Source organism: Trachinotus anak, unplaced genomic scaffold (assembly GCF_046630095.1).
Source record: "Trachinotus anak isolate AG129_WGS33_773 ecotype Australia unplaced genomic scaffold, CSIRO_AGI_Tana_v1 ptg000009l, whole genome shotgun sequence".
NCBI lineage: Eukaryota > Metazoa > Chordata > Actinopteri > Carangiformes > Carangidae > Trachinotus > Trachinotus anak.
In genome coordinates, this window is record NW_027273860.1 from 2,197,029 (window position 1) to 2,223,239 (window position 26,211).

Genomic DNA, 26,211 nt, shown 5'->3' on the forward strand with positions numbered 1-26,211 from the left:
GAGACAGATCATACTCAACATGACTACAAACTGTTTCAAATGACTACAAAGACACAGAAAGCAACCGCAAACAGACTCAAAACAAGCACCAAGAGAGATAAAGCCATTACAAAGAGACACAACCTGACAAAAAATAAATAAATAAAAATTATTGCAAAGATATAAAACCATCAAGAGACTCAAGAGAACCACAAAGTGAATCAATATGACGACAAAGAACCGCAATTCTTGAGAGATGCAAAATGGCCAATCCAAAAAAGACAAAAATGAATAAAAAAATCACAAATCAACCTCAAAGAGAGACCAAACAGCTGTGGGGGATACACAAAACAACCATACAAAATAAATCAAGACTCAAAATGACCACAAAGAAATGACCATAAATTGATGCAGAAACAATAGTGTTGAAGTGTCTATACCCCTGTTTCACAGTGTATTCAAACACCAGAAAACAGAGACAGGTGGCCCATTATTCCAGGATTTAGAACTACAAACCATATAACAGGACTACAAAAAAAATCCATAGATGGCGTCACTAAACAACGACGGACCTGACACATGAATGAGAATATTTTTCTTTACTTTATGAAGTAGGAAAAAGTTGGTTAAAAACGTGTCAATTCCAGCGATGCGCAGTTGTTGGTGGGATTTAAAGAGCGGCAGTTTGTGATATTAAATAAAATGTGTTTTACAGTTGAAATAAATTGCATCAGCCGTTGGAAAGGACCCCGGTGCCGCTACTCGGATGATGAACCACGCAAGTTGCAAACCGAAAATAATAAATACCTCGCGTCTTGTACTAACTTCATGAGAGTCCCTCCTAGTATAAAAGGTGAACTACATTTGATTTAATATCTAACCACAGGAAAAGACAACCTCTTTTTTTTTTTTTTTTTTTTTTTTTTTTTAGTGGATCAGGCATTCGCCGCGGCCGCCTTCTCTGTTCCCTTTGCATTCAAGATGGCGGGCGACGAGTCTGGTACAACGCTTGGTCAGCCTCACCTGGCCAAACAAGACCTTAGTTCTCTGGTAAGTGCCTGTTTTCACAGATTTTACAGCTTTGTGCTTTAATGTCTGTGGCCGTGGGTCCGTCGTGTCGCTGGAACGGTTTCACAGAAGGTGACGGTTCTTAACGGCCACAGTCGCCGGTGCTGCGCCGGCACATGACGGCAGGCCCGGCGGGGCGGAGAGCGAGGAGCACCCGTCTCAACGCTGATGGAGCCACACTCAATTTTTATCAACATTTAAAATCGAGACAGACGTGTTAATGTATAATAGTTATATCTAGACACCTCCACAGTCGCCATCTTTAATCTATGGCTGCTTTATCCAACCTGCATCATTTGCCGAGTTGATATAAAATCGGTAAAAATGGCGATGGAAGCATATGTCCAGTTTAGACTGATCCCATAGTTTTTAGGCTTTTATTCCTCTCACAATAACAGTTTATACGGTTAATGTGTGTATAACTACATGGATACTGGTTGGCGGTGTTCATATTGACAGACACCAGGTTTCCTACTTTTTCCTGTTAAACAACAAAGTTAATAGTAAACATGGGTCATAAACAACACGCTTTGTAATTTGATCAGTTTACTGTTTTCGCCATGGGTTCATGTACTTGTTTAGAAGCTGGTGAATCTTTTTCATCAAGTGTAGAGGTTGAGTGTGGTGGTACAGGCTGAGAAGAAGCAACAGATGAGTGAGCCTGATAACAACAGCACTGGTTTTAGATGAAACGCTTTATGTTGCTCCATCTGTATGATCAAACCCTGGGTGTCCAGTTTGTGTCCGTGTCTGCAGGGTCATTATTGGGGCAGTGTTTTCATGCTTGTCAATGTGCTGACCTCCCTTTGTTTCCATTCATCTCCAGGATTAAATGTAGAGTTGGAGCGCTGCTCTGCCCAAAGCGAGAAGCTGTTTAGTTGTTAAGTGTGTGATCTATGTTTAATGTGTGTCGTTGTCTCTCCAGGATGTGTCCACCCTGACACCTCTATCCCCAGAGATCATCAGCAGACAGGCCACCATCAATATTGGTATGGAGATTAGTCATTGGTCTAATTTTTGTTTCAAATCATTCTGCTATTGTTTTGCTGACTGTGGAGGCTGTGTTCTGACTTTCTCTGCCCCCCCACCCCTCCCCCCCTCCCTCCACTAGGCACCATCGGTCATGTGGCCCACGGAAAGTCCACAGTGGTGAAGGCCATTTCTGGTGTTCACACTGTCAGGTTCAAGAATGAGCTGGAGAGGAACATCACCATCAAGCTAGGATATGCTAATGCTAAGGTAAGCACAGGGACAGCCTGGTTCCGTCATCTTGATCGTCTCTTTTAGCAGCAGTGCCAATGAGATTTGAGCGTTTTTCTATCAGTTAAGTTAGAATTTGAGCACCGGTCATGTAAGCACAGTGAATAAAGACATTTTGACACCAGTTTAAATTTTGCCGTTGGTAGACTCATGCTGGGTGACTCAATTCCAGAAGTGATTCTAGAAAACAGCCAGTGTTTTAATTTGGTCAGGAGAGTCCGTTAATCTCTGCAGACAGGAAGCTGATAATCAGTTTCTTGCTAATTTGCGTGAGATTGCTAATAAGGCACTTTGAGAGGAATTTTATTTATTGTTTAATGCACCCACTGTGGCATTTTCTTCTGAGACAAAACCCTCAGGTGGGACTCCTTTAATCTGACATGTGTTGATAATAGAGATTCAGCCCTTGTTCAGAGAAACTGAAAATCACATTAATGTTTTTACTTCCATTGTGTGCTAGATCTATAAACTGGATGACCCCAGCTGTCCCAGGCCGGAGTGCTACAGGTCGTGTGGCAGCAGCACTCCAGATGAGTTTCCCACAGACCTCTCTGGCACCAAGGGAAACTTCAAACTGGTCAGGTGCGACTGGAGGGGGCAGATGAAGAGTTTTCAGCTTCTCTTGAAGCAACTTTGTCAGCAGTTTGACTGTAAAATGGTAAAAATCTGTCAAATCTTTGCACATGTATCAGTGAGAGTCTTTTCTTTCTCCCAGACATGTGTCATTCGTGGACTGTCCTGGTCACGACATTTTGATGGCCACTATGTTGAACGGAGCTGCCGTCATGGATGCAGCCCTCCTGCTGATTGGTGAGCCCCTAACTGCCTAACACCCTCCAACAAGACAAACTCTGACTGAAATGAAACAGTGACTCTCAGTCTGGTTGAAATTGGTCTGAGCTGTGTTCTTGTCGCTCTCTGCCAGCGGGTAACGAGTCGTGTCCTCAGCCCCAGACGTCGGAGCACCTGGCAGCTATAGAGATCATGAAGCTGAAGCACATCCTCATCCTGCAGAACAAGATTGACCTGGTGAAGGAGAGTCAGGCCAAAGAGCAGTACGAGCAGATCCTCGCCTTCGTACAGGGTGAGTCAAAACAAACCCACACAAAATCCAAAGCAACTAATTGTCCCTTGCAAGAAAGACATTATAAAGCTGCCTTCAAAGAAACCATGTACATCAGAAGTTTGTGCAACTCTGCACCTCTTCGCCGTCGCCTGATGTGGTGTGTAATGTTTCTCCTGCAGGCACAGTGGCAGAAGGAGCTCCCATCATTCCTATCTCAGCCCAGCTGAAGTACAACATCGAGGTGGTTTGTGAGTACATCGTCAAAAAGATTCCAGTGCCCGTCAGAGACTTCACGTCCGAGCCCAGACTCATCGGTAAGAAGAACCCATTCCTTCTCTTTTTAACTTCATGTTTTGTCTTACATAATGTTTTAACCCGTGTCCTCTTGCGCTCTCAGTGAATTTCATTGGTTTGAAGAGAATGTTTACACTTTCACTCCTCCATCTTTCAGTCATCAGATCCTTCGATGTGAACAAACCCGGCTGTGAAGTTGACGACCTGAAAGGAGGCGTGGCAGGAGGAAGTATCCTAAAGGGCGTGCTCAAGGTGAGCATCGTTACATCATTACATCATTATATCATTACTCAGCTCCTCTGACTAGAAGCAGCACCTGCTTTTGTATCAAAGTCGGATTTGATTCATATTTTTCGAATATGTGGTCTGTTCCTGTGTGTGGCTTCCAGGTGGGTCAGGAGATCGAGGTGCGGCCAGGTATCGTGTCCAAAGACCAGGAGGGAAAGCTGATGTGCAAACCCATCTTCTCCAAGATCGTCTCTCTGTTCGCTGAGCACAACGACCTCCAGTACGCTGCACCTGGAGGCCTTATTGGTAGGTCCACGCTCACACATTTCAACCTGCATTCATTTAGTTATGTTCAATGTACTCGCAGGAAGCTTCCAGGTTTAGCAGAGGTGAACGGCAGGTATGAATCACACAAACTTCTCAGGAACAACCAGGGAGAAGATGAAGTGATGAATGTGTTTGCGTGCAGGTGTGGGCACTAAGATCGACCCGACGCTGTGCCGTGCTGATCGTATGGTCGGGCAGGTGCTGGGCGCCGTTGGAGCGCTGCCAGAGATCTTCACCGAGCTGGAGATCTCCTATTTCCTGCTCAGGAGGCTGCTGGGAGTCCGCACAGAGGGAGACAAGAAGGCTGCCAAGGTGAGCTGTGCATCATGGGAAATGTAGTCAAAGATCTTACTGTAACCGTGTCGGCCGGTCCTGGAAATATCTTGTAATTTAGACTGTGATATTCAAGGCCTGGAAAAACGGCGTTCAGCATTTAGAGGTCTTAAAATGTTGTGGTGGTGTTGAGGGGTTTAGCGTCAGGTGTATGTGAGAAAACGCAGTGTTTCCAGTTATAAAACGGACCTGTTCCTTGTTTGGGATGAACAGTGTGGTGACGGCACCCTCCGTCTTTTTGTGTCCCCGCAGGTCCAGAAACTGTCTAAGAATGAGGTGCTGATGGTGAACATCGGCTCGCTGTCGACGGGAGGCCGTGTCAGCGCCGTCAAGGCCGATCTGGCCAAGATCGTCCTCACCAACCCCGTCTGCACAGAAGTCGGAGAGAAGATCGCTCTGAGTCGACGAGTGGAGAAACACTGGCGGTAAGGATCAGGGCGCCGGCAGCTCGTCCCAGCAGAACCAGTTTGAAGCTCTGTTTAATCTACAGTAAAAAAAAACAAGGACGTTTGTTCATCAGCACAAAGAGAAACAAGTCGACATCATTTTATCATTTCTGTTACACATCACAGTCACACCTGGAGACAGGTGCAGTGTTCATGTCGTATCAGAGTAAAATTGGAAATAACAACTTGAGCTCAGCTCAGCCTGTACATACAGCGTTTATTTAGACATTTCAGTATTTGTGTCTTTTCTTTCCTCTAACCAGAAGTCTCCTCTTTTCTCCTGACAGTCTGATTGGTTGGGGACAGATCAGGAGGGGCGTGACCATCACACCCACAGTGGATGACGACTGAGGAGAATAACCGGGACGTCACCGTAAAGCTCCCGTCAGCCGGACAACACAACCATCACACTCTTCTTGGCATTTTTTCATGTTTTTTTTTTCCACAAGGAGGAAGGAAGGAAGGAAGGAAGGAAGGGAACAGAGTAGGACATATTGGTGGTTTAAAGACGCCTCCTCCCCCTGCGCTGCTCTTCTCCCCCTGCAGCCACACGAGAGCGTCAGATTAGGTGGAGTTTAGCCTTTCTGCCGTCTGTTAGCTGTTTTTACTGCAGATGGAGGAGGACAGAGGAGGAGAGGAGGCGCTTTAGACTGATAATCCTCCAGAGAAGGTTCACCTGCAGCTGCTTTCACAGTGAGCCAAAGGGTTTATTTAGTACAGAGATGATCCTGTACTGTCCACAGGCTTCAGTCAGATCTAATAAAACATATTTGGAAGAAATATGCTTGTTTTTTTAATTTTACGTCTGTTTGTTTGTTGGGTTTCATTGATGTTTCAGATCAAAGTGCTGTCGACCACAGAAAAGTATTAAACTGGTCAAAATGATTGATGCTCATGATGTGAATTTTTCTGATAAATCAGTTCTTAAATTATGGCAACAGTTGCTTTTAATTATCTTTCACATCATTTCCCTGTTTGAAGAGAGTCTGTGTTTACACCTTTAAAACAGCAAAATAGACCTTAAAAGATTAGTCAGTTGACAGAAAATTTAACAACAACTTTTGGTTTTTCATTTACTCTTTAATTAATATTTACAACAAAAACACCAAATGTTTTCAGGCTTCAGCCTCTAAAATACGAGGATCTGCTGCTTTTCTTTGTCTCATGTGACAGTAAATTGGAAATCGTTGGATTTTGGGCTGTTAGTTGGACAAATCAATAATTTGAAGGAGCCACTTTGGGTTTAAGGAGATTGTGATACACTTTTTCAAGGATGATTAGCCCCTTGGTAAAGTGTGACCTCACAGTGTGACCTGATGCTGTGGTTCTTGACTAAATACTTATTTTAAAACCTTCATTGTTTTATATTGAGCTCACATGGTTCATTTTGCCAAATAAAGTTGTTTTTAAGCAAATTACCACAAACTAACACATGAAACTGCAGCAGTTTTGACGGAGTTCCTTTTAAAAGATGAATCTGTTCCTGTTCCTAAAAAGTTTCTCACTCATCGTTTCCTCTGATGTTTAACAGCAGAGCACAGGGCAGAGCACAGGTGTGATCATTGCGATAGGAATCCATGATATTCAATAAGAAAAATACATATTTCTCTGTGTCAATATCACTGAGCTTTAATTTATTTTCAAAATAAAAGTCTGTAGCAAATGGTGATGCAGCAACCTCTGGATAGTTTTAACAAATGAAAGTAGTTTAAACAGTTTTTCATGGTAAATGGATAGAAAATAAAATAGAAACTGCATTGCATTTAATAGATCATTGATTATGTGACACTGATGCTCATTTTTGTGCAGTTTGAGAACATTTTTCATCATCCAGCAGTTATTATGTTATATGCATTTATTTTGAAAATAAAATCAAACTGGCGGAATAGAACTTTTAGATTTTTATTAACTTTTAATTATTAACATTATTAACTGTCACGGTATTTTTTTGGTTGGTGAAATGACGGTAAATTCCCACATTGAACATGTCACAGTCATATGAAGCTTTGAGTGAACACACACGGTAATGCCAACGTTTACCGAGGGTGTTGTCGCACTTCCGGGATGATCCACCTGACGAGCACGGGGCGTGACGTCATCCAGGTGTCAAAGTGAGACCAGAGCGGAGATTCTGACTTTGCCTGAGGCTGAATCAGAGTGACCAGAAGCTGCAGATATGATCTGTTGAACTCGGTTTCAGAGACAACAGTCGGCGGGAGGACAGACCGACTGTCCGCTCCCCTCACATGGAGTCTGCAGGTAGGACGAGCCCCGCAGGTGACATGAGTCTCAGCTCCGCTTGGTTTTACTGGTTTACTGCAGGAAATGAGCAGAGATTTCTGTCCTGGAGGTTTGACAGGCTGCGTCTCTGTAGATTAATATAAATCCAGATCCGTCACTGATCTCTTTCACCTTCCTAACTGCCTGGAAACTTCTCAAAGCCTGCAAGGCAAAACTACAGCGCTGGTTTTACTTTTTCCATATAAGTTAATTATTAAAATGGCCTTGTGTTTTTTTACAGGAGTTGGTTCATGGAGAATTACATTAATATGATTCTATGTAATTTACAGTACATAACATTTATAATTACCAAAGTGTTCTCTGATATTTTATTAATCTCTGGCCTTTAAATTAGATAGGGTTTTAATAATGATGGAGACAGAGTTTACATTATTATTTGAGGTAAACTGAAACAATCCCTTACCTCCCATTAAATATTGGTTATAAAGTAAATCTATATTCTTAAAGGAACAGTCTGAATAAAATATACTGTCTAATATAATGATTTCCTTCCTACTTGCTGTTTTCTATCTGTATGTAGACATTAATTGAATTTTGATTTACTGTGTAGTTGAGTTAATTCTCTATATCCTGTTTTTATCCACCTTTATGTTTAGCTGCTCTGTTTCTTGTGGCGGAGTAACACCTGACCCCTCCTCCAGGGTTCAGTACATTTGTTTTCTTTCTTTTCTTTTCTTGCAAGTGAAATGACTTTAATTTCAAACCTCCTGTTTCCTGTTTTAGAGGTTTATTAAGAAGCTCATAGTCTCAGTAACGACCTGCGATTGTCATTAAAGGCTCATTTATTAGACTTTGGAGACATTTAATGGATATTTTCCCAATAATTTAAGATCCATAATCCTGTAAACATGCACATAGATGCACACTTTAAAAATCCTTGAATTAAAGCATTAATAATAAACGAATCCTTGTTTTAATTAAAGACATTTAAAGCAGAAGATAATGTTTTTGGTTAATAGTTAATAGTCAAATACCACTTGTTTTCTGCCTCTCCTTGGTCAGATGGTCAGCGTGGGCGTGATGGCAGCAGCCAGAGGCGTTCCCCTCTCGACGTCATCATGAGCCAGATCCGCAGGAAGCGCACAGCCTCAGACAGGAAGCCGCTGGGACGCTTCCTGTCCCGGGGCTCGGACCGGACGGGGATCCCTGAGGATGGAGAGACAGAGGGAAGGGAGGAGAGAGGACATGGCTCAGGTGTCGGCTGGGAGGAGATTAAACTCTCTGATCTAAACTTTCCATTCTCTTCACATTAGGCCTTTAATGGAGTGCAGCAAAAACATCAGCATAAATTAAACATGTTGAGTTTAAGCACAGTGGGTCTGGCTCTAAAACTTCCTTTCAGAAAAACTTTTTCACAACATGTTTTTACATAAACTAGTTCCTGCAGTTGTGACAAAAACAAGGCAGAAAAGGAAAAAAGAGGGAAACAGATCAGGCAGGTGAACAAGAAAAGTTCCCTAAAATATTACAAATACTGAAGTCGAAGAAGAAAGGCAGTGAAAATAAATGGATTTCTCCCAAGAATTTTAGTCTTTTTAATACAAATTTTCCTCTTTGTGGCACTGTCACTATCCCCCCACAACAGCTCAGCAAAAAGAGGGAATTTAATACAAAACACAGACCGTGACTCCCTTGATTTGTCCACCTCAGACCTTTTCTTATCCTGTAAGACCTTTTTACACAGATGGAGGCCTGTGGAAAATGTTGTCAGATATGTAAATGAAATGAAATGAAATGTAAAAGGTCACGTGTGTGTGTGTGTGTTTGTGTGTGTCAGGTGTCGCAGAAGCAGCAGAGAACGAGCGAGATGTCGGCTGGGGTCGTGTGTGTATTTTCCTGCAGAGGCTGGGGAAGAAGGCCGACAGCCGGAGCCTCAGTCTGGCTCACTGTGATCTGACTGCTACAGACCTGCTGGAGCTAGGTGCACACACACACACACACACACACACACACACACACACACACACACACACACACACACACACACACACACACACACACACACATTCATTTTATTTTTTCTCGCCTGCCCTCCCCAGCGACGCTGCTCCAGTTTCTCCCTCAGCTGGAGGAGGTGAACGTCTCCTGGAACGAGCTGATTGGTGGATGTCTGAACGCGCTGACCTCTCACCTCCATCATGTGGGCGGGATCAGGACGCTGAGGCTCTGCAGCTGCAGGCTGAACGCTGATGACGCCACAGCTCTGGGTGGGACTAAAGACTTCATATTTTTATTATTATACAGAATAAAAGAGTCCAGGCATCAGGAGTCAGTTCTGTTATTTTGAAAAATTCATGAAATCCTCTGAGTGCTCGATATCTTTTAATTTCAGACGTCAGTTTCTGTGGCTCAAAATATAAGCAAATATATTTAGAAGAAAATGTTTTTGCCTCCATCCTGAGCCTCGGTGACTACAGCTCCCATGAGGCTGTGACAGTGCAGTAATGCTTAAGACAAAATCATAATTGTTTTGACTTTGTGTAAAAGAAATATTAAGTATAATCCACTTATGTAATTGTGTATTGTGATAGTTAAATATTATATTTTCCTGGAAAAAAACAAACAGAAATGCCAGTTTTCAGTTGGTGACGCAGATTAAATACCTGAAAAATTAAAATACTTCATACTTCATTTTATATATTTTAGCACTAGTAATGTGGGATTTTTGAGGCTGATATCAATGTTGATATTTTAGAATTCAAAAAAATCCAATAATTAAATATTGGATGATAAAATTTTCATTACACATCCCATAACATAAGGTTCCTTTCAGCTGAAACATAAACCTGAACACTGAGCTCCAGGATGAGCTGTAATCATCTAACACACCCAGTGCTGGTGATAGTTACCACAGTGTAAACAGCACCCTGTGGTTTTGCAGGTGAAGCTCTCAGCTGCGTCCCTCTTTTGGAAGTCCTCGATTTGTCCTGGAACGGCGGTGTCGGGGGCGGCGGTTTGCAAAGCCTGCTGGGTAAACTTCACCCTCCCCTGAGGGAGATTCACCTGGTGGCCTGCCAGCTCACTGCAGCTGATGCTACTGCTCTGGGTAATAAAATCAGCCCTAATGTACTTCTATTTCAGGTTGTCATTTCCTACATTGCCCACAATCCCACAGGAGCACATCCACAGTGGTAAAATCAGCTGTGGAGAGAGCAGCAGAGTTTCCACCATTTCCATCATAGTCAGTTATGTGGAGTAAACAAAAGACATCAAACTACAAAACTGAGCCAGAAATTTAAAGCACAAAGCAAACATCATTTTTTAAAACACATAACTGATAATAATTAAAGGTATTAATTCATCTATTGATTGATTAACAGAGACTTTTCTGTAAATGCACCACAGTGAACTAAAACATCTCTGAAGAGATGCAATATATGTACAGCCACGCTCAAAAGGAAATAGTAGTAAAACTTAATGTGGCACATTTCATATAAGAAGTGGGACACACTGTACGCAACAGATGACAGACAGAAGCGCATTAAAAACAACAACAGAAAAAAACATAAAGTAAGAATCAACAATAAAAGAGAAATTTAAAAACTATGTGAAGGAACAAAGATGGTGAAGTAATAAGAAGGTTTTTAAAGGTTCTTTGTGTTTCGGTTGTTTTTCCTCTCAGGACAAATGGTGTCTGCTCTCCCTGCGCTCACTGTGCTGGACGTCTCCTGTAACCCTGAGCTCGCACAGGAAGTGGACGATGGCGGCTTCAGGGAACTGGCCGCCTCTCTCTCTCACGCCGCCTCCCTCGCCGTGCTCCGATTACAGGCCTGCGGTCTGACGCCGGACTGCCTCCAGGCTCTCGGTGAGAGGTCTGCTGTTGGTGATGCTGTTGTGGTTTTGTGTTGATACAATGCAGAGATCAGGTGTTGATACTGTGCACCAGCCACATTTAACCTGCTGTTACTGTCCCGCAGGTGGTTCACTCCGCTGCCTCCCCTCAGTGCAAGAGTTGGACCTGTCCTGTAACAAAAGTCTGGCTGGAGGACTGAACCGCCTCACCCTCCACCTGGCTCACCTCACTCACCTGGAGAGCCTCGACCTTCACCTGTGCTGTCTCACACACACTGATCTGGAGGCCCTGGGTGAGTCTGTGTGTGTGTGTGTGTGTGTGTGTGTGTGTGTGTGTATGTTGCATCTCAAACCTCAGACTCACCTGCAGCAGCAGTCATGTAACTCCTTGCTTTCAGTCCAGGTGCTCCCCTCTCTGACGGCGCTGACAGAGCTCGATGTGTCGTCCAATAAGGAGGCAGGAGGCGTGGTTCACCCGCTGGTCTCCACCCTCCCTCTGACACAGATGAGGCGTCTGCCACTCAACAGCTGCAGCCTCAGTGAGGAGTCGCTCACTGCTCTGGGTAAAGTACCACAGCTACTACCAGTACTGCAGTTACTACTTGTACTGATGCTGCTGCTACTGTAGTCTCATCTGCTTACAGTAATATTACTCCTGCTTCTACTGCAGTGACAGTACAGCTTACAAATGAGCCTTTTTTTATAACGCAGGTGAACCCAAGAAAAAAAAAAAGCAACATACCAACAAAATACATAAAGACTGAAAATTTAAGTAGGAAAATGATTGTGTTAGGAAATGTTGTTGATGTTGTAATTTCAAATTATTATTACTATTTCAAAGATTCTATTTTTGTGAGTCTGACAAAGGCCTCTGGCTAAATGTTGCATTTTCAAATATTGCTGATAATTTTGTGTAGGTATTTATTAAAATGGCAAAATGGGTCAAAATGAGTCTGGTGTTGCATCAAATTGTCAGTTTGAATATGAGATTTAAGAGAGAGAGTGTGTGTGTGTGTGTGTGTGTGTGTGTGTGTGTGTGTGTGTGTGTGTCAGCTCTGGCTGTGCCGTACCTCCGCAGTGTGGATGTTTCCTGGTGTAAAGTGGTCGGCGGTCGCTCGGCTCTGCTGCTGGACGCTCTGCAGCCGTCGGTCCTCCTGGAGCTTCGCCTCAGCAGCTGTGAGCTCTGCACAGACGACCTGCGTTACCTAGGTAACAGAAAGTAGTTAAAGTGATTTATCATTTTAAGTTTTAAACCCTCTGACCCTCCCTCAGCGCCCTCTCAGCGATGACTCCTCTGCCTGTGTCCTGTGCAGCTGCAGTGTGCAGACGTGGTTGTCTGTCCTCTCTCCGGGTGCTGGACCTCTCCTACAACGGCTCGGTGGGTGACGATGGCTGGTCTGCGCTGTTCGCAGCAGGAGGCCTGGCCTCGCTGGAGGACGTCGACCTCAGCCTGCGACCTTCGACCTCTGCCTCCTGCTCGGCCTGGCTGCCGGCGCTGCTCTGTGCTCTGCCTCGCCTGCCGGCGCTGGCCCGGCTGGCCGTGCAGCGGTGGACGATGGGCTCTCAGGACCAACAGCAGCTGAACCATTGTCTGAGGAAGAGGAGCGTCCTGCTGGAGTGGGAACCAGACATTAAAGATGCAACATCATCATGTAAGGCGACCAATCAGGAGAGCCCAGAGGAGTAGGGAACAAAAAATGAAGGACATCTGAATAATAAAAGCATTGCCAGCTCTCATTTATTGCACCTACAAGATTTCAACAGAGCATGAAAACTGCTTTGTCAATAATCATTCCTAATTTTTCTAGTTTTGTGATCATCTTTTTCATTCTGGGCAAAGGGTTTTAAAAAAAAATCTTACTCCGTCTCAGCAAAGTTGTAACAGGACTAAGAATCTAGGGGTGAGGTTGAGCTCCTGAGTTGTTATTTCAACTTTCCAGTGACCAAGTTTCCTGATGTCACTGCTGTACACTCTGCCTTCTTCCATCAGCTGATCTCAATAGTGTTGAAATGAAATTGATGAGGAATCATTAATTTGGACAACAGATCTGATTTTACTGTTTGTCCATATCGTGATGCAGTTTGAGTTCTGAGTTGAGTTTCTAATCGTTGAGATTTATAGATGCACTTAGTGAATACTTGAACTGTCTCACATTCACACACAACGTACTTCTATCAGCTTAAATCCTTGCACTTCATATTATGCACCTTTTAAATCTGTGTATTAAACATTTACATGTAAAACAGATGTTCTCAGGATGCAGATGTTGATGTTGGTTGATTTAAAAAAAAAAAAAAGAATCACAGGGAACATTTTATTCACAGTTATTGTTCAGAGGGATCATCTTCTCGCCGTCTTTTGGCATATTTGCATCATTTATTTTGTTCTATTCATGTTTGTACACATTTTGGTGTGCGACTGTTGCCTCTGTGTGTTTGGGTGTCGTTAGCAGTGGGGAGGCTTTGGGTGCAGTGAGAGCTCAGCAGGGCTGCAGAGGAACAGGCCGCTGGTTCTCAATGAGCGGTGCAAAGCAGGAGTCTGGCGCGGCAGCGGGGTTTGAGTCGGAGCGCGTTCCTGCACCACAGCTGTCTGTGCTGTAATAATGTCTCCTCACATTTTGGAAGACCTCGGCAAGGAACACCTGAGCGTCCACCTCGTACGCGCTGACGTCAGTGTGCTCCGGCAGCAGGCGGCCGCTGGATATCAGCTCTCTGAAGGCCTGAGGGGGAGCAGCAGTGAATGTTAGTTCGACACACAAACTTAGTGTCTGTGCAGCTCAGTGAGGTGATAGCATGTGTGTAATCTTAGTGTGTGTGTGTTACCTGGCAGACAGGCTCCTCCAGGTGGTTTCCCCAGATGTAGATGTGTGTCAGAGTTGAGTTAGCTTTCATAGCCTGAGTCAGAGACAGCAGACCCTCGGTCCTGATGCTGTTACTGTTGACAGACAGCCTGACAGACAAACACAGCGTGTGTGTAAATATATTCAGCTGCTGCGGTGGAGTAGTAATGTTGTTGTATCAGACTCACTCCTTCAGGGTGCAGCCGGGCCAGCTGATGGCTTCACTCAGGTACATGGCACCCTCATCTTCAATCCGATTGGACGACAGATCTATGATCTCCAGCGTGGGGTTCTGCTTCAGCAACTGAGCAAGATGGTGCACGCCATCACGAGTCACACGGTTACTACAGACGACAAAGACGAGGTGAGGCAGTAAAGAAAACGACCCCCAGCAGCTCCCACGGTTTGAGCCAACCATGCTCCACATTACTTGATGTTGTCGTTCCTACCAGCGCAGGTCCAGGTAGCGCAGGCTGTGGTTGAGCCTCAGGCCTTCAGTCAGCCTCTCCATCCCGCTGTCGGTCATCCCCATCTTCCCCAGGTGGAGCTCCACCAGGCTGCTGTTCAGTGCTAGCATCTCGGAGCAGTGCACCGCCCACTCCTCCTGAGAGACACAGGGTTCAGGTTCCTGTCTGCTGATCTGCACTCAGCTCATACTGACCTCGTATTAGACATCAGTGCGATGCTCTGTGTTTGTACCTGGTGGCTGAAGAGCAGGGGCCGGCTGATATCGACAGAGCGAAGACTCTTGTTGCTTTTCAGCACGATGATGAGAGCTATCACACTCTGAGTGGCCTGAAGTTGCAGAGGCAAGGTCAGACAAACTGGCTTCTGACTGAACTGTGACAATCTAACCTTCTCCTTGTTTGGTTACAAGTTACAATAAAAGGTAATCTCAGCACTCAGATGCTTCACAGTGCAGTGAGGTGGCATCATCAGTGGACAGCAGTGCTGTGCGTGTTTACCAGGTCACAGTCAGCCAGCTCCAGCTCCTGCAGGGTGTTGTTCACCTGCAGCATGCTGGCCAGGCGCATGGCTCCTTTGTTCCCAATCTTATTCCCTGACAACCTGAGAGAGAGCAAGGTGCTGTTACACTGCAGAGAGAGAGAGAGAGAGAGAGAAGACAAATCATTACTTTTCAGACATCTGACTTCGTCCTGCTGCCCCAGATATTCACTGCAGCATCAAATGTGGATTAATCCACCACAAAAAATAGTCCCCTCCTGTTTGTCTGATAGAAGCTACCTCTGAAAGTTAAGTCAGAAAGTGTTGAGAGACAGAGTAACACATTGCTGGTTTTGATTACTTTATTCCCTGCCAATAAGAAATATATAAAATATAACAATAGCTTTATCTTTTAAATGTAAAAGTTACTGTAAGCAGAACAGATGTCTATAAATTGTATGAGAGATAAAAACCTGCAGGCTCTTGCTGAGGATTTCAGCTCCATCTGTCAGAATGTCGTTGAACATCAGGTCTAAAGAGCGTAGAGCTGAGTTTTCCTCCTGCTCAGTGAAAACAGCAACAGGGAATATATCAAAAAGAAAACACCATATTCACTGTTCATTGTGTTTGTTTTTAACCTGTAACATCAATGGACTGCACACGAAAACTTAAAGCTGTGTGAGCTGTTGTTACCTACCTGTAAGAGGTCAGCCAGGTGTCCAACCCCTGCATCTGTGATGTTATTGTACCTCACATCGAGACCTGTTCAAACACAATTGAGAACAAAGTGTTAAAATAGTTCTTATAAATTTCCCAGTTCATGTGTTCACCTGAACATCTCACCTGTCACACACTTGTTTTTCAGACATTTACAGAGAAGGAGAACGTCTTCATCGGTGAGTCTCTGGACGAGTCTCAGTCGGCTGTTTCCGGTCAGCTTCAAAGTAAAACTCCTGCCAAACAGAATTAAATTGATTTATATGCACACACCTGTCAAGTTTTACACAAACGCTTAAATTGAACTTTTTAAAAAAAGTTTAATTTACGCGGCAAAGCTTTTGTATGAGGGAAAAAAGCTGCATGACGACATAATGTCAAAATAAACCAGTTCTCCTAAAAATGCAGCCAAAACCAAACCGGATGTAGCTGCATGTTAATTTTGATGCTTATGTTTAAATTATAATGGTTTAGTCCAGTGTTTGCGGGGAAGGCAAGACTTTGGATAAAACAGTTAAACCGCCTTCAGACAGGTGTTTCTTTCTTCTCATACTCGACTACATTGAACTGCTGATATTAGTTTATTTTCAATCACGTAAAACGCGAAATGCGGGAGTTCTACCTGATTAATAAACGTGTAAATGTCCAACATTAACTTTAAGTGATTTTAATGTTCAGTTCATCACTCACTGCGTCGGCGTCGTCTTCTCCAAAACTTCTACGATGTGCGGATTTATTTTTATCTCCAGTTCTGCGCACAGAGCTTCGTAAAACTCGCAAACCGCCATTTTTCTAGCGTTTGAGTTGCTACGGCAACAAGGAAGGATGGCGTCTCGCAAGGGACAAAAGAGACGAGGATTTATTTATTCTTTTTTAAAGAATATAATAATATTTTTCTCTATAAATCGTTGATGGATAAATCATATGCTCACAAAAGTTAATTTGATGACTCAAATTGAGTGATTTAATTAATTAATTAAATCACCTATTAATGATTTATAGATTTATTTCTTATTTTTTTATTGTACTTAATATTTTGCCAGTAAAGTAAAAGAAAAATCCCTTATCCATGCTGAAACTGAACTTGAAAATCGAAATTTTCTTATTTACATTTGTTCACATGTTTATACACCATCTTCAGAACCATTTCAGCATCATTTCAATCAATCTGCCACACATCTGTTTGTCCCTTTGTGTTTAATTTTATTTTCCTGTTCTGTTGTACAGTTTTTATACAGTAGTGAAGGTGTGTATGTAATTCACATTTCTGTACAAATAATGCTGACATTTTATCCAAAACAAAGAAACAAAAAGAAAAAAGACGACATGAAACAAACAGCTACTTTCAAGTTGATAGAAACATTTTATATGATGCAGTTTTCAAACTTGAAGCACAAACATTTCTGCTAAGACCTGAAACAGCTGCTTTAAAAAAAAACACTAACTATATTACAGTGAAACAAAAACCTTGGTTTGCATTAACAGGGCTGTGTTTACAACAATAAAGCCACCATCACATGTCAAACACTTACAGGTGAAACAGGTATGATAAATAAAATCATATCTCAGGGTGATAACTAAGCTCCCGCTAACTACATACATATCTATTAAAACAATGCAAGAGTTGTGTTCGTTGTCCCATTACACATTTATTTGATCAACATTTAGGTTTTTTCTGTTAGTTATTAATCTGTAGCCGAGCTCCTACAGAGAAGAAACTCCAGCCACACATCACTGTCCAAGAAAATGTTAGTCTGATGTTTTTTCTTTTGGCTAAGAAGAGAAATTAAAGTCTGAAACTCATCGGCCACGCTGGAAGAAAAAGTAGAGCAGAGAGTTTTAGCAGACGTCACTGATGCTACATGACACGTTAATCAGAATGACTTCACTGAGACATGGCTCTAAATGAGGACTGATGTTTAGACTTGGTAGAACATTTCCACCTTTTAGCACAGGCTGTTTTAAACAGCTGCTTTTGACCAAAAATTGCCAGAAACTAAACTCGGAAGCTTCTGCTCTTCTTCTAAACCACTGAAGATCAGGGATGCACAGATCAGACTTCCTCCCCTGATACTGAGCCTGACACCTGAACTCGATGCCTTTCCACTGTTTTTAAAAGTCTGTAAACCTCTCAGATTAAATTCAATTAAAGATAATTTTATGTGTGAAATAGAAAAAAAATCATAACAAGACTCCTGCAGTGGGAATGCAGGAGTCTCCAGTAACTGACCGCCAAAGCAGCAGATTTTATGATATGAATAGAAACTGTATCTGATGTGGATCTGTCACGTTGTTATTAGGGTCAGTATTGGCAGCACAACGCTACATCTGTGCATCTCTGATGAACAGATTAAAAAGCTCCAGAGACAAAACAACATGAACTCATCCAGAGCTGCAATGATTGGTGGATTGATTGTCAGTCAGAATAATAATCACCAATTACTTTGATACTTTACTTTGTTTGGGTAATTTTTCAACCGAGAAAAAAAAAAATTCTGTTTTTGTTTGTTTTATATCAGAGTGAACTGAAGATATCTGGGTCATCTGAAGACGTCACTTGCACCTGTTTCATAGAGAAAATAATCTGCAGATTCATTGATGAAAATAATTGTTACTTGCAGCCCTAAAGTCATCAGTGTTGTTTATGTCACTTGGTAGAGAAAATTCAACCCCAATCGTTCCCGGCTTGTGAAAACACTTGTGGCACCAGGAAGTAAAAAAAGTTGCTATGGTGACAGAAGGTTATCTGTTCTGTGGCGGAGGTTTCTGGTTTTCCTGTCAGCAGTAATAAATCCATTCTGTTGGATTTCTAGCTTCCTTTGCCGTGTTAGTGAAAATGTTGTTGAACAGTCAAGAGAACAGGAGACAAAGGTTAGTTTTCTTTTCCTCGTTTACAATTCAGGTCTTATTTTTGTAGTTTTTTCCCATCATTTCTAAGTAATTACAACATTATACTAAGATGAGAGTGTATCCAGATGATCTAAACCACTTTACCTGGAGGTCAAACTGAAAGTGTGTGCACCTGAAAACTAACTACAGTTAAATACAGGAGGTCAAACTGTCTGATCGTCTGACTGCTCATGTTTCTTCATCTGTCCGACTTCTTTCAGTGATTTTACCATGTTTTAAGATCTCAGCACTCAACTGTAAAGGGCCAATCTTTTTATTACTGATAGAGACGAAGGACAAAACTATGTAAACCAGACCTGAGTTGTAATGAACCAGATTCATCCTTCACTTCCACATCACCACATGTCCATCACAGTCTGTTTGAAGGGATATAAGACTGAATTTGAGCCTCCACTTTGATCCAGGCTGACTGCAGCTTGTGCCTTAAGAAGTGAAGTGTTCCACCACAGTGACCTTTGACCCCGCTGTGGCTCGGGCCTCACTGCTGAGGGGGGTTGTTTTCGGCGGTGTCCACTGTCCTGATGATGACGATCTGCTCCAGGCTCTGGGCTGGGGAGGGCGGCGGCCGCAGCTGCTCCACCAGAGCGTGGAGGGTGTCCGAGTTGATGGTCTGCTCCTGGTCAGTTTCAAAGGTCACCTGGTCAGCGGTGGCGATGGCGGGGTGCGCGGGCTCCGGCTTGAAGCCCTGGATGATGGAGGCGGTGGTGGTTGCATCAGCGTCGGCTTCAGTAGTGGTGGCGTCACCGTCTGCGTCTGCATCTGCGGACGGAGCTATGGCTTTGGGGTTGGGGGTGGCTGGTTCCGGGTTGGGCGGCTCGCCTTCAGGGATGGACACCAAACCTTTGCTTTCCTGGGAGAGTTTGCTCTGGACGAAGGCCACAGGATGGCTGGAGGCCAGGAGGACAACTGCTCAGACACACACATGAACACAACGTTAGACACTGAACCTGAATCTGCATCAGGATCTTTCTGAGAGACTCCATCATGTCTGTCGTAACATGACAGAGAACTTCTCACTGCTGACGCCGCCTCAGAGCCAAAACACAGACGATGTTGCTCTGAGAATCACATGAACTTATGTTTAGAGGTAGGCCAGGACACCGCCTAACTCTGCATGTGTCCGATCAACCAATGTCAAACGATACAATACAAACATCCTCATGGTCCACGGCCTAAAAGCTCACCAGCTCTGGCTCTCTCCTTGTGTTGCCGCACTTCATCAGCATGAGCCTTCTCCTGGTGTTTGATCATGTTCTTAACGCTGGCGAATCTGTTTCCACAGAGCAGACACTGCACGCCGGTGTTCCCCTCTGTTCAAACACAAACACAGTGCGAGACACCGTCACACGTCTTCATCACTGAGGAGCAGCTTTGTTGTTGAACTGGCTGTTAAACCTGGTCCAGTCCTGCTCCTGGGTTCTGGGTTCAGCTCATATCAGGTCATTTTTTCATTTTAATTCTTGTTTGTGGCAAATTAGTGAAAATTTCTGAGTTATTACCTATTGACGTTACACACATGTACACAGGGTACGAATCAAATTAAGAAATGACTCTTAATCTTAGTTGTGAATATATTTTGTATTGAACGTTGTAGAACGAAGACAACTACAAAGTCTGAATCCTGGACCAGAGTCTGGAAACTCACCCGGGTGAAGTCGTCTCATGTGTTTCTTCAGTTCAGAAGATGTCACAAAACGTGCGTCACATTTCGGCTGTGAACACTTGTACGGAGTCTCACCTAGAAACAGAAATACGAATACATTTCACACCCGTATACAACAATATATTCATGAAAAAAAAAATGTGTCAGAAACAACTGAGTCAAGCAAAAGGAAACAAAGAGTCGAGAAGTTAAACGTGTTGGAAGGAAACCAGAGCAGGTCGCCTCCCTCACTCTTAAACGCAGTAAACCCGTCTCACCTGTGTGTTTTCTTGCGTGTGCGATGAGAGAGGAGGAAACGGAGAACGACATGCCGCACAGATCACACTGGTACGGTTTCTCTCCGGTGTGTCGGCGTTTGTGATACGTGAGGGTGCTGGACTGAGCAAACGCCTGACCACAGATGTCACAGACGTACGGTTTTTCCCCGCTGTGCAGTCTGTAGAAAACAAACAAACACATAAACAAACATCCCTTGACTAACAACCACATTACAAACCTGCAGTGAATGCTACAATCAAAGGAGGAGATGCTGAGTTATGATGTGACTGAAACAATTAGTTCATTGATTTGTCGACTGACAGAAAATTAAAACTTTTGATAATCGCTTAATAATTTAAAGGTTCATATTTTACTCTTCTCCAGTGTTTTATTTATATATTTGTGAGTAGTCACTGTTTTCTCAGTGATTTAATAAAAATATAGCAGATTTCAGGTAAACACTCTAAACAAACTAAATCCTGCAAGGTCGGATGGTGGGTCCAGGTGGGCGGGGCTTGGGGCTGTGGCTGAGGGCGGTGACTGCTTTGTTGTGACATCACAAAGTTACAGAAGTCCTGATGGCTGGTTTTAAGGCTCAGTTTCTGAATACAGGCTGTGTGCATTTCTCTGTGGACTGAGGCTTTGATACTTTTACAGTATTAATATAGAACCTAGACCTGCTTTATAATCACAAACACATGGACATCTGGGACTTTTAAGTCATTTATTAGATAAAAATTCCAAATATCAACTTGTCCATATAAGGATTTACTGCTTTTTTCTGTTTTATATCATTGTAAAACTGAATAAATCAAAAGATTATTGACAAATGAATCACTACAAGTTACAGCTTCGACAGCCTTCAGCCAGTTTTTTAAATACTGACACCGACATCAGAAGTGGCAGGGCTGCGTCTGACAACCTCTGCACCCTCCCAGAATCAACAATCTGTGTGTGACCTATTACCAGAGGCAGTACTCGTACCTGATGTGTATTTTGTAATTGGACGACGTAGCGAACTTGAAACCGCAGCGCTCACAGGTGTAAGGCTTCTCCTCGCCGTGGTACATGCGACGGTGAGCGACCAGCTGGCACTTCTGTGCAAAACACTTGTCACAGTCGGAGCAACTGAACGGCTTCTCACCTGCAACGAACGCCAGAAAAAAAAGAAAACACACTGATTAGAACTGTTCATCAAACCTGAGCTGATATCGGTACATTTGTCGCTACAGAGGTGGACGGCACTACACCACCTCCACTCCGATCACAGCCACCGATGATACAAGTCCAGCTGGTTAATATGAACTTTAAACTAAACTCCACTTGGTAAAACACAGCAGCGGATAACTGCTCTTCACCTTTACCCACCTTGTGAAAACTCTGAGGGTTTTCTTTTATCCTAACATTGTAACGTGCTGATCTGATTAATCGCTGCACAATGTGATCAATAGTCAATCACCTGCAGAGGTGAACCAGACGCAGCTGATGCAGCTTGTCTGTATGAAAACTGTATTTCATAATAAATACCTTTTTTTTAATGCAAGCTGGAGCTGTTTTTATTTCAGGTTAGTCAGAGTTTCCGCTCATGTTATTTATCAAGGAAACAGAGCTGCTTGTCTTTGTTTTGTACCGTCTTAAAAAAGGTGTTTTGAATTGTCGGTTAGACAAACTAAAATTTTTATAGACTTCACCTTGAGCTCTGGAAACCTTGATGGACACTAGAGACACAACTAATGATTTTCATTATCGATTACTCTGCAGATTATTTATTCAATCAATCTTTCAGGCTTTGAAATGTCAAACAGTGGTAAACTTCCCAGAGTCCAACATCTTCAAATGTCTTGTTTTGTTCAACCAACAGTTCAACCCAAAGATATTCAGCTTACAATGATAAGAGAAACCTCAGAGAGGAAGACAGAGAAATGTTCTGCTTGAGAAATGACAGAGACAATTAATCAGTTATTTAATGGATGAATTGTTTCAGCCTATTTTCCAACTAAATGATTAATCAATAATTGTGAAACACAGATGAATTGGTCCTAAAGAGGTATTACTCGTAGCTCTGCTCACCTGTGTGTATGCGCAGGTGTGTTTTCAGCTGTGTGGCTTGTCTGAACGTTTTGGAGCAGAAGATGCAGACGAACGGTTTCAGCCCCTTGTGGATCTTCTCGTGGCGCCGCAGGCTGCTCGCGTCTTTGAACAGTTTGTTGCACTCGGTACACGACAGCGACATCTCATCCATCTCTGACGGATCCTGTTCCCCATCCTCTCCTTCACCTTCCTCCTCCTCCTCCTCGTCCTCCTCATCATCAGCCCCCACCGAGCCGCTCTCCTCCTCTTCCTCCTCCCCTGTCCTCCTCCTGCCTCGGCCCCTGCCTCTCCCTCTCCCCCTGCCTCTCCCCCTCCCCCGGCCTCGTCCTCTCCGTCCCTCTCCGCTGCTCAGTCGAGGTTTCTTGGCTGGAGAATCTTCCTCCTGCGAGGGGCTCCAGTCTGCAGAAGTGTCCCCAAAGTCCTTCACACTTGTGTCAGAATCTTCTAAAGACAGATCGTCATTATTAAATCTTCCTCTTCCTCTCCCCCTGCCTCGCCCCCTGCCCCTTCCTCTGCCTCTCCCCCTCCCCCTGTAGCTCTGGATTTTGGGGGTGCCATCAGCCGAGCTGCTGGGCTCCACCTGCTCACCACTGAAGCTCTTAGGCCTTCCTCTCTTCCTGCCCTGTCCTCGTCCAGCGCTCTTTGGCGTTGTGGGGCTGTACTCTTCATCGCTTTTGTCTCCCTCTTCCGTATCTGCATCTTTGGTCTCTCCTTCCTGCTCTTTGCCTTCCTTCCCCTCCTCATGCCAATCCCCGGAAACGGAGACAATAGACAGGGGAACGGGGGAGCTGGGGCTGCCAGGAGAGGCTGGACTGGAAGGAGACAGACCAGCTTCTTTATCTGCCTCTGACTGGGACATTTCTCCCGGCTCGGACCAGTGGGGAATTTCCTCCAGGTACTTTGTGGCCTCAGACATTCCCAGGAACACAGCTGCTCTACGTACAGCTGCTTGTCTGGTGCTGAAACCATGAAAACCAACATTTTATTCACTAACTTAGCTGACAAAATATTTAGTTTAAGCCGAGTTCTCTTTAAAACAACACCACAGCCTGTATTTACACCTGTTTTACCTGCTGAGGTTCATCTGTCCAGTGTAGATAAACTCCAATAGCTTCTCCAGGGCGTAGCGGCTGACCTTGTCAGGGTCCAAGGTCGTGACATCTTGAACTTTTTCAGCCTGGGAGGAGAAGTACTTGCTGAACGCAGCCAGGATGTTGCGGTGAGCTCTGAACTCCACATCTCTCACCATTATGGTTATGTCACACAGAAAGTCCATCTCCCGCTGCTGATGCAAGCGCTGCAACAGCAGCTTCCCATGATTGGTGACATGAGTCATCTCTGCTGTTGGAAAACAATGAAGACGGTCAACATCAGTGCGTTGTGAAAAGTGTCGCTGGTATCATGTCAGTATGAATATAAACTGATGATTCCCCATCTATATTCTACTGGAATCCGCTTGTCACGAGTGAGAAATAGGCGAGATGCTGAGGCTCTGAATCACAAAGCAGCGGAAAAGAGATGTGAGGTGATTCTCTTTATGCATCAAGGGTTAAATCTCACATTTATGAAATGCAATAGAGGAGATTTCAAAATATGGAGAAATATAAGGTGTATAGCAAAATAGCCTAAAAACATTGCAACATTACTTATATCGCCCAGTCCTAGTATTAAGTCACACGAACAGGTTGTCCTCTGGGGGGCACTGTAGGATGCTAAAATTGAATGACTATATTTTCTATCTGGGACATATCAGCCTCAAGAGCCACAAACTGCAGGTCCTGAGAACTTTTAATTTAATCTTTAAACGTGTCATGTCACATTATTTCAAAAAGAAAGTACTATCTTTTAATTAAGTCACAGTTTCCTCATGTTTCTCAATCAACAGAGCACAGAACAGAACACTGCTAATTAATGACCAACTCCCTTAGAACCACTGACATTAAAAAGTCTAACATGACATGAATGACTCAGTGTGAGTAGATATTTCATTGCTGATTAATCTGCAGATTATTTTCTCAATTAATTGGTTTGTCTATAAAATGTCAGAAAATAATAAAAGGCACCTGTCCAACATGATGCATTTAGATCCAGGTGAAGAAAACTGATCATTTTAACCAGCAAATTAGTCTTTTCTTTTTTTTGTGCTTAAAAATTATTAATTTGATTAAAAATCAAAAACGTTGTAGATTAATTTTATGTTTCATTGTTGGTTTGGTCTTTTTGTGCTGACACTGAGAACCATCAATGAAGTCCTAAAGTGTTTTATTTAAAAGTATATAATGTCTGTTCAGGCCTTGAATTACACTGAGCACATTTAGAAAACCTGCACAGTAAATGAGGTTGGACAGTTTGTTTACATTTCTCACTCACCTGGTGAAAACCCGATGCCAGAGCTGGAAAACAGAGAATATTTCAATTAAATTTAAATAATACAAAAATGGCCTCAAAACACAGGGGGAAATGCTGTTATTTTAATCCTTTTTTCATAAAATAATAAAAAATAAAAACTTACTCTCAGTAGTGTATCACTGATGCTGAGAAGTTGAGACAAAGCTTCACCTCCTCTCAGATTGTAGGTTTCTCTGTTGGGCATAGTTAAGAATGAAGAATTGACTGTGGGATCGTGTAGACAGGAAATCCACGGAGTATATTAACAGCCTGAATAATGATTTTCCATCCAAACAGCCATTAATCAACAGATATAACCCTCTGAATCCGCAGCGTTGACAGCCGAGATGAAGAAGCGGTTTTGGAAAATAAAAGCTCCCGCCTGCTTCCTGAGCAGGCCTTGGGCTCCGGCTAACGCTAACAGCGGTGTCGTAGGTAGCTCAAAATGACTCCTGGTGGTTGTTTGTCGCTTCACGCAGATTTATTAATATTCGCTGTACCGTGCAAGCCACCTCGGGAGCGGTCATAGTACTTTAGTGTCTAACAAGAGCGAATAGTTTGTGAGGCTGAAGCTAACTGTTTTCACAGTGGTGAAAAGCGCGGAAAACATTGAGCTCTTATTTCGAAGGTTTGTCGGTTTGTACCGGCGGTGTCGACGTAAGTTGGCACAAAATGGCAGAAACGCTTATTTGAGCTACGAGTCGTGCAAACATGACGTTGATTCTGTTGATTTGTTTAAATAAATGCACTAATTTGATCTAGAGCAAAGTAAATAAAAGCAGTAAAGTACCTTCTAATATCCGCGATCTCCAGCCATTATCCTGTGACGTTGTAGTTCTCGCGAGATCGCCTTTGATCAAAGATACGCTGCGCGGTCAAGATGAGCACCGCCCCTCACGGACATCGGACGGGAGTTCGGTGTGGTTATTATCTCAAAATTCATCTTTTGACCTAAATAATTGATTTCGTTTGATTGAATCCCCAGATTTGAACACTCTCGTCTCTATCTTTTTTAACATAATAAATTTTGTGATTTATTAATCGTTCCAAAATATATTCTTTATTAATTAATGAAAACAAGAAGCCAGAATATATCCTGTTTTTTCACTTATATGTGTTGTTTGGTCTCTTTGACCTCTCCAGGACTGATAAGGACAAACTGTGCCTGATCCATTTGATCAGAATTATGGCCAAATTGAACATTCATGAATATAAATACTCCTGCTATTTCCAGATTTAATTTGTGAAATTAAAAACTAGGTTTCCATTATTGCTTACAATATAGTGAAACTATGTAATCATACA

General features: G+C 43.3%; 4 protein-coding genes and 1 long non-coding RNA gene across 8 annotated transcripts; 2 read left to right on the forward strand and 3 right to left on the reverse strand.

Moving 5' to 3' along the window:
* Positions 1-883: 883 nt before the first annotated feature.
* Positions 884-5,886, forward strand: eif2s3 (eukaryotic translation initiation factor 2, subunit 3 gamma). The gene is made up of 12 exons (XM_071484475.1): positions 884-1,029; positions 1,973-2,036; positions 2,159-2,286; positions 2,768-2,889; positions 3,023-3,117; positions 3,233-3,391; positions 3,553-3,687; positions 3,825-3,919; positions 4,057-4,201; positions 4,365-4,534; positions 4,808-4,980; positions 5,289-5,886. Exons 1-12 carry the CDS (start codon positions 961-963, stop codon positions 5,350-5,352), a joined length of 1,419 nt encoding a protein of 472 aa, XP_071340576.1. The 5' UTR covers positions 884-960; the 3' UTR covers positions 5,353-5,886.
* On the reverse strand, positions 4,832-8,416 carry LOC139624981 (uncharacterized). The gene is made up of 2 exons (XR_011691799.1): positions 8,277-8,416; positions 4,832-5,039 (listed from the first exon to the last, which is right to left on the reverse strand). It is a non-coding gene; the product is annotated as an uncharacterized lncRNA (long non-coding RNA).
* Positions 6,025-13,340, forward strand: lrrc31 (leucine rich repeat containing 31). The gene is made up of 10 exons (XM_071484474.1): positions 6,025-7,260; positions 8,305-8,496; positions 9,080-9,223; positions 9,342-9,509; positions 10,184-10,348; positions 10,925-11,107; positions 11,220-11,387; positions 11,493-11,657; positions 12,148-12,303; positions 12,408-13,340. The coding sequence occupies exons 1-10, from the start codon at positions 7,248-7,250 to the stop codon at positions 12,779-12,781; spliced, it is 1,728 nt and encodes a 575-aa protein (XP_071340575.1). The 5' UTR covers positions 6,025-7,247; the 3' UTR covers positions 12,782-13,340.
* On the reverse strand, positions 12,983-16,443 carry lrrc34 (leucine rich repeat containing 34). Of its 2 annotated transcripts, none has more exons than XM_071484482.1 (10): positions 16,287-16,443; positions 15,723-15,832; positions 15,577-15,641; positions 15,353-15,439; positions 14,900-15,028; positions 14,634-14,729; positions 14,384-14,535; positions 14,123-14,278; positions 13,918-14,044; positions 12,983-13,814 (listed from the first exon to the last, which is right to left on the reverse strand). In XM_071484482.1, exons 1-10 carry the CDS (start codon positions 16,382-16,384, stop codon positions 13,575-13,577), a joined length of 1,260 nt encoding a protein of 419 aa, XP_071340583.1. In that variant the 5' UTR covers positions 16,385-16,443; the 3' UTR covers positions 12,983-13,574. The 2 variants fall into 2 exon arrangements, with proteins under 2 accessions (XP_071340583.1, XP_071340582.1); XM_071484481.1 differs by having other exon boundaries at positions 12,986-13,814; positions 14,384-14,538.
* Positions 16,444-16,792: 349 nt separating this feature from the next.
* mynn (myoneurin) lies at positions 16,793-25,768 on the reverse strand. 3 transcript variants are annotated; one of them, XM_071484489.1, is made up of 10 exons: positions 25,697-25,768; positions 25,031-25,100; positions 24,889-24,911; positions 23,589-23,856; positions 22,498-23,477; positions 21,412-21,571; positions 20,427-20,605; positions 20,152-20,244; positions 19,691-19,816; positions 16,793-19,412 (listed from the first exon to the last, which is right to left on the reverse strand). In XM_071484489.1, the coding sequence occupies exons 4-10, from the start codon at positions 23,852-23,854 to the stop codon at positions 18,985-18,987; spliced, it is 2,232 nt and encodes a 743-aa protein (XP_071340590.1). In that variant the 5' UTR covers positions 23,855-23,856; positions 24,889-24,911; positions 25,031-25,100; positions 25,697-25,768; the 3' UTR covers positions 16,793-18,984. The 3 variants fall into 3 exon arrangements, with proteins under 3 accessions (XP_071340590.1, XP_071340589.1, XP_071340591.1); XM_071484488.1 differs by having other exon boundaries at positions 23,589-23,859; XM_071484490.1 differs by having other exon boundaries at positions 23,589-23,862.
* Positions 25,769-26,211: the final 443 nt, after the last annotated feature.

Excerpts from the sequence above, each read along its gene's own strand:
- eif2s3 (XM_071484475.1), top strand. The coding sequence starts at position 961 with ATGGCGGGCGACGAGTCTGGTACAACGCTTGGTCAGCCTCACCTGGCC. Across the intron at positions 1,030-1,972 it reads AACAAGACCTTAGTTCTCTG|GATGTGTCCACCCTGACACC; the intron begins GTAAGTGCCTGT and ends TTGTCTCTCCAG. Across the intron at positions 4,535-4,807 it reads GAGACAAGAAGGCTGCCAAG|GTCCAGAAACTGTCTAAGAA; the intron begins GTGAGCTGTGCA and ends GTGTCCCCGCAG.
- lrrc31 (XM_071484474.1), top strand. Across the intron at positions 11,388-11,492 it reads CACTGATCTGGAGGCCCTGG|TCCAGGTGCTCCCCTCTCTG; the intron begins GTGAGTCTGTGT and ends CCTTGCTTTCAG. Across the intron at positions 11,658-12,147 it reads GGAGTCGCTCACTGCTCTGG|CTCTGGCTGTGCCGTACCTC; the intron begins GTAAAGTACCAC and ends TGTGTGTGTCAG.
- lrrc34 (XM_071484481.1), bottom strand. The coding sequence starts at position 16,384 with ATGGCGGTTTGCGAGTTTTACGAAGCTCTGTGCGCAGAACTGGAGATA. Across the intron at positions 14,730-14,899 it reads AGCTGGCTGACTGTGACCTG|GCCACTCAGAGTGTGATAGC; the intron begins GTAAACACGCAC and ends CTGCAACTTCAG. Across the intron at positions 14,539-14,633 it reads CCCTGCTCTTCAGCCACCAG|GAGGAGTGGGCGGTGCACTG; the intron begins GTACAAACACAG and ends TGTGTCTCTCAG.
- mynn (XM_071484489.1), bottom strand. The coding sequence starts at position 23,854 with ATGACTCATGTCACCAATCATGGGAAGCTGCTGTTGCAGCGCTTGCAT. Across the intron at positions 23,478-23,588 it reads GGACAGATGAACCTCAGCAG|CACCAGACAAGCAGCTGTAC; the intron begins GTAAAACAGGTG and ends TCATGGTTTCAG. Across the intron at positions 20,245-20,426 it reads ACACGCAAGAAAACACACAG|GTGAGACTCCGTACAAGTGT; the intron begins GTGAGACGGGTT and ends TTCTGTTTCTAG.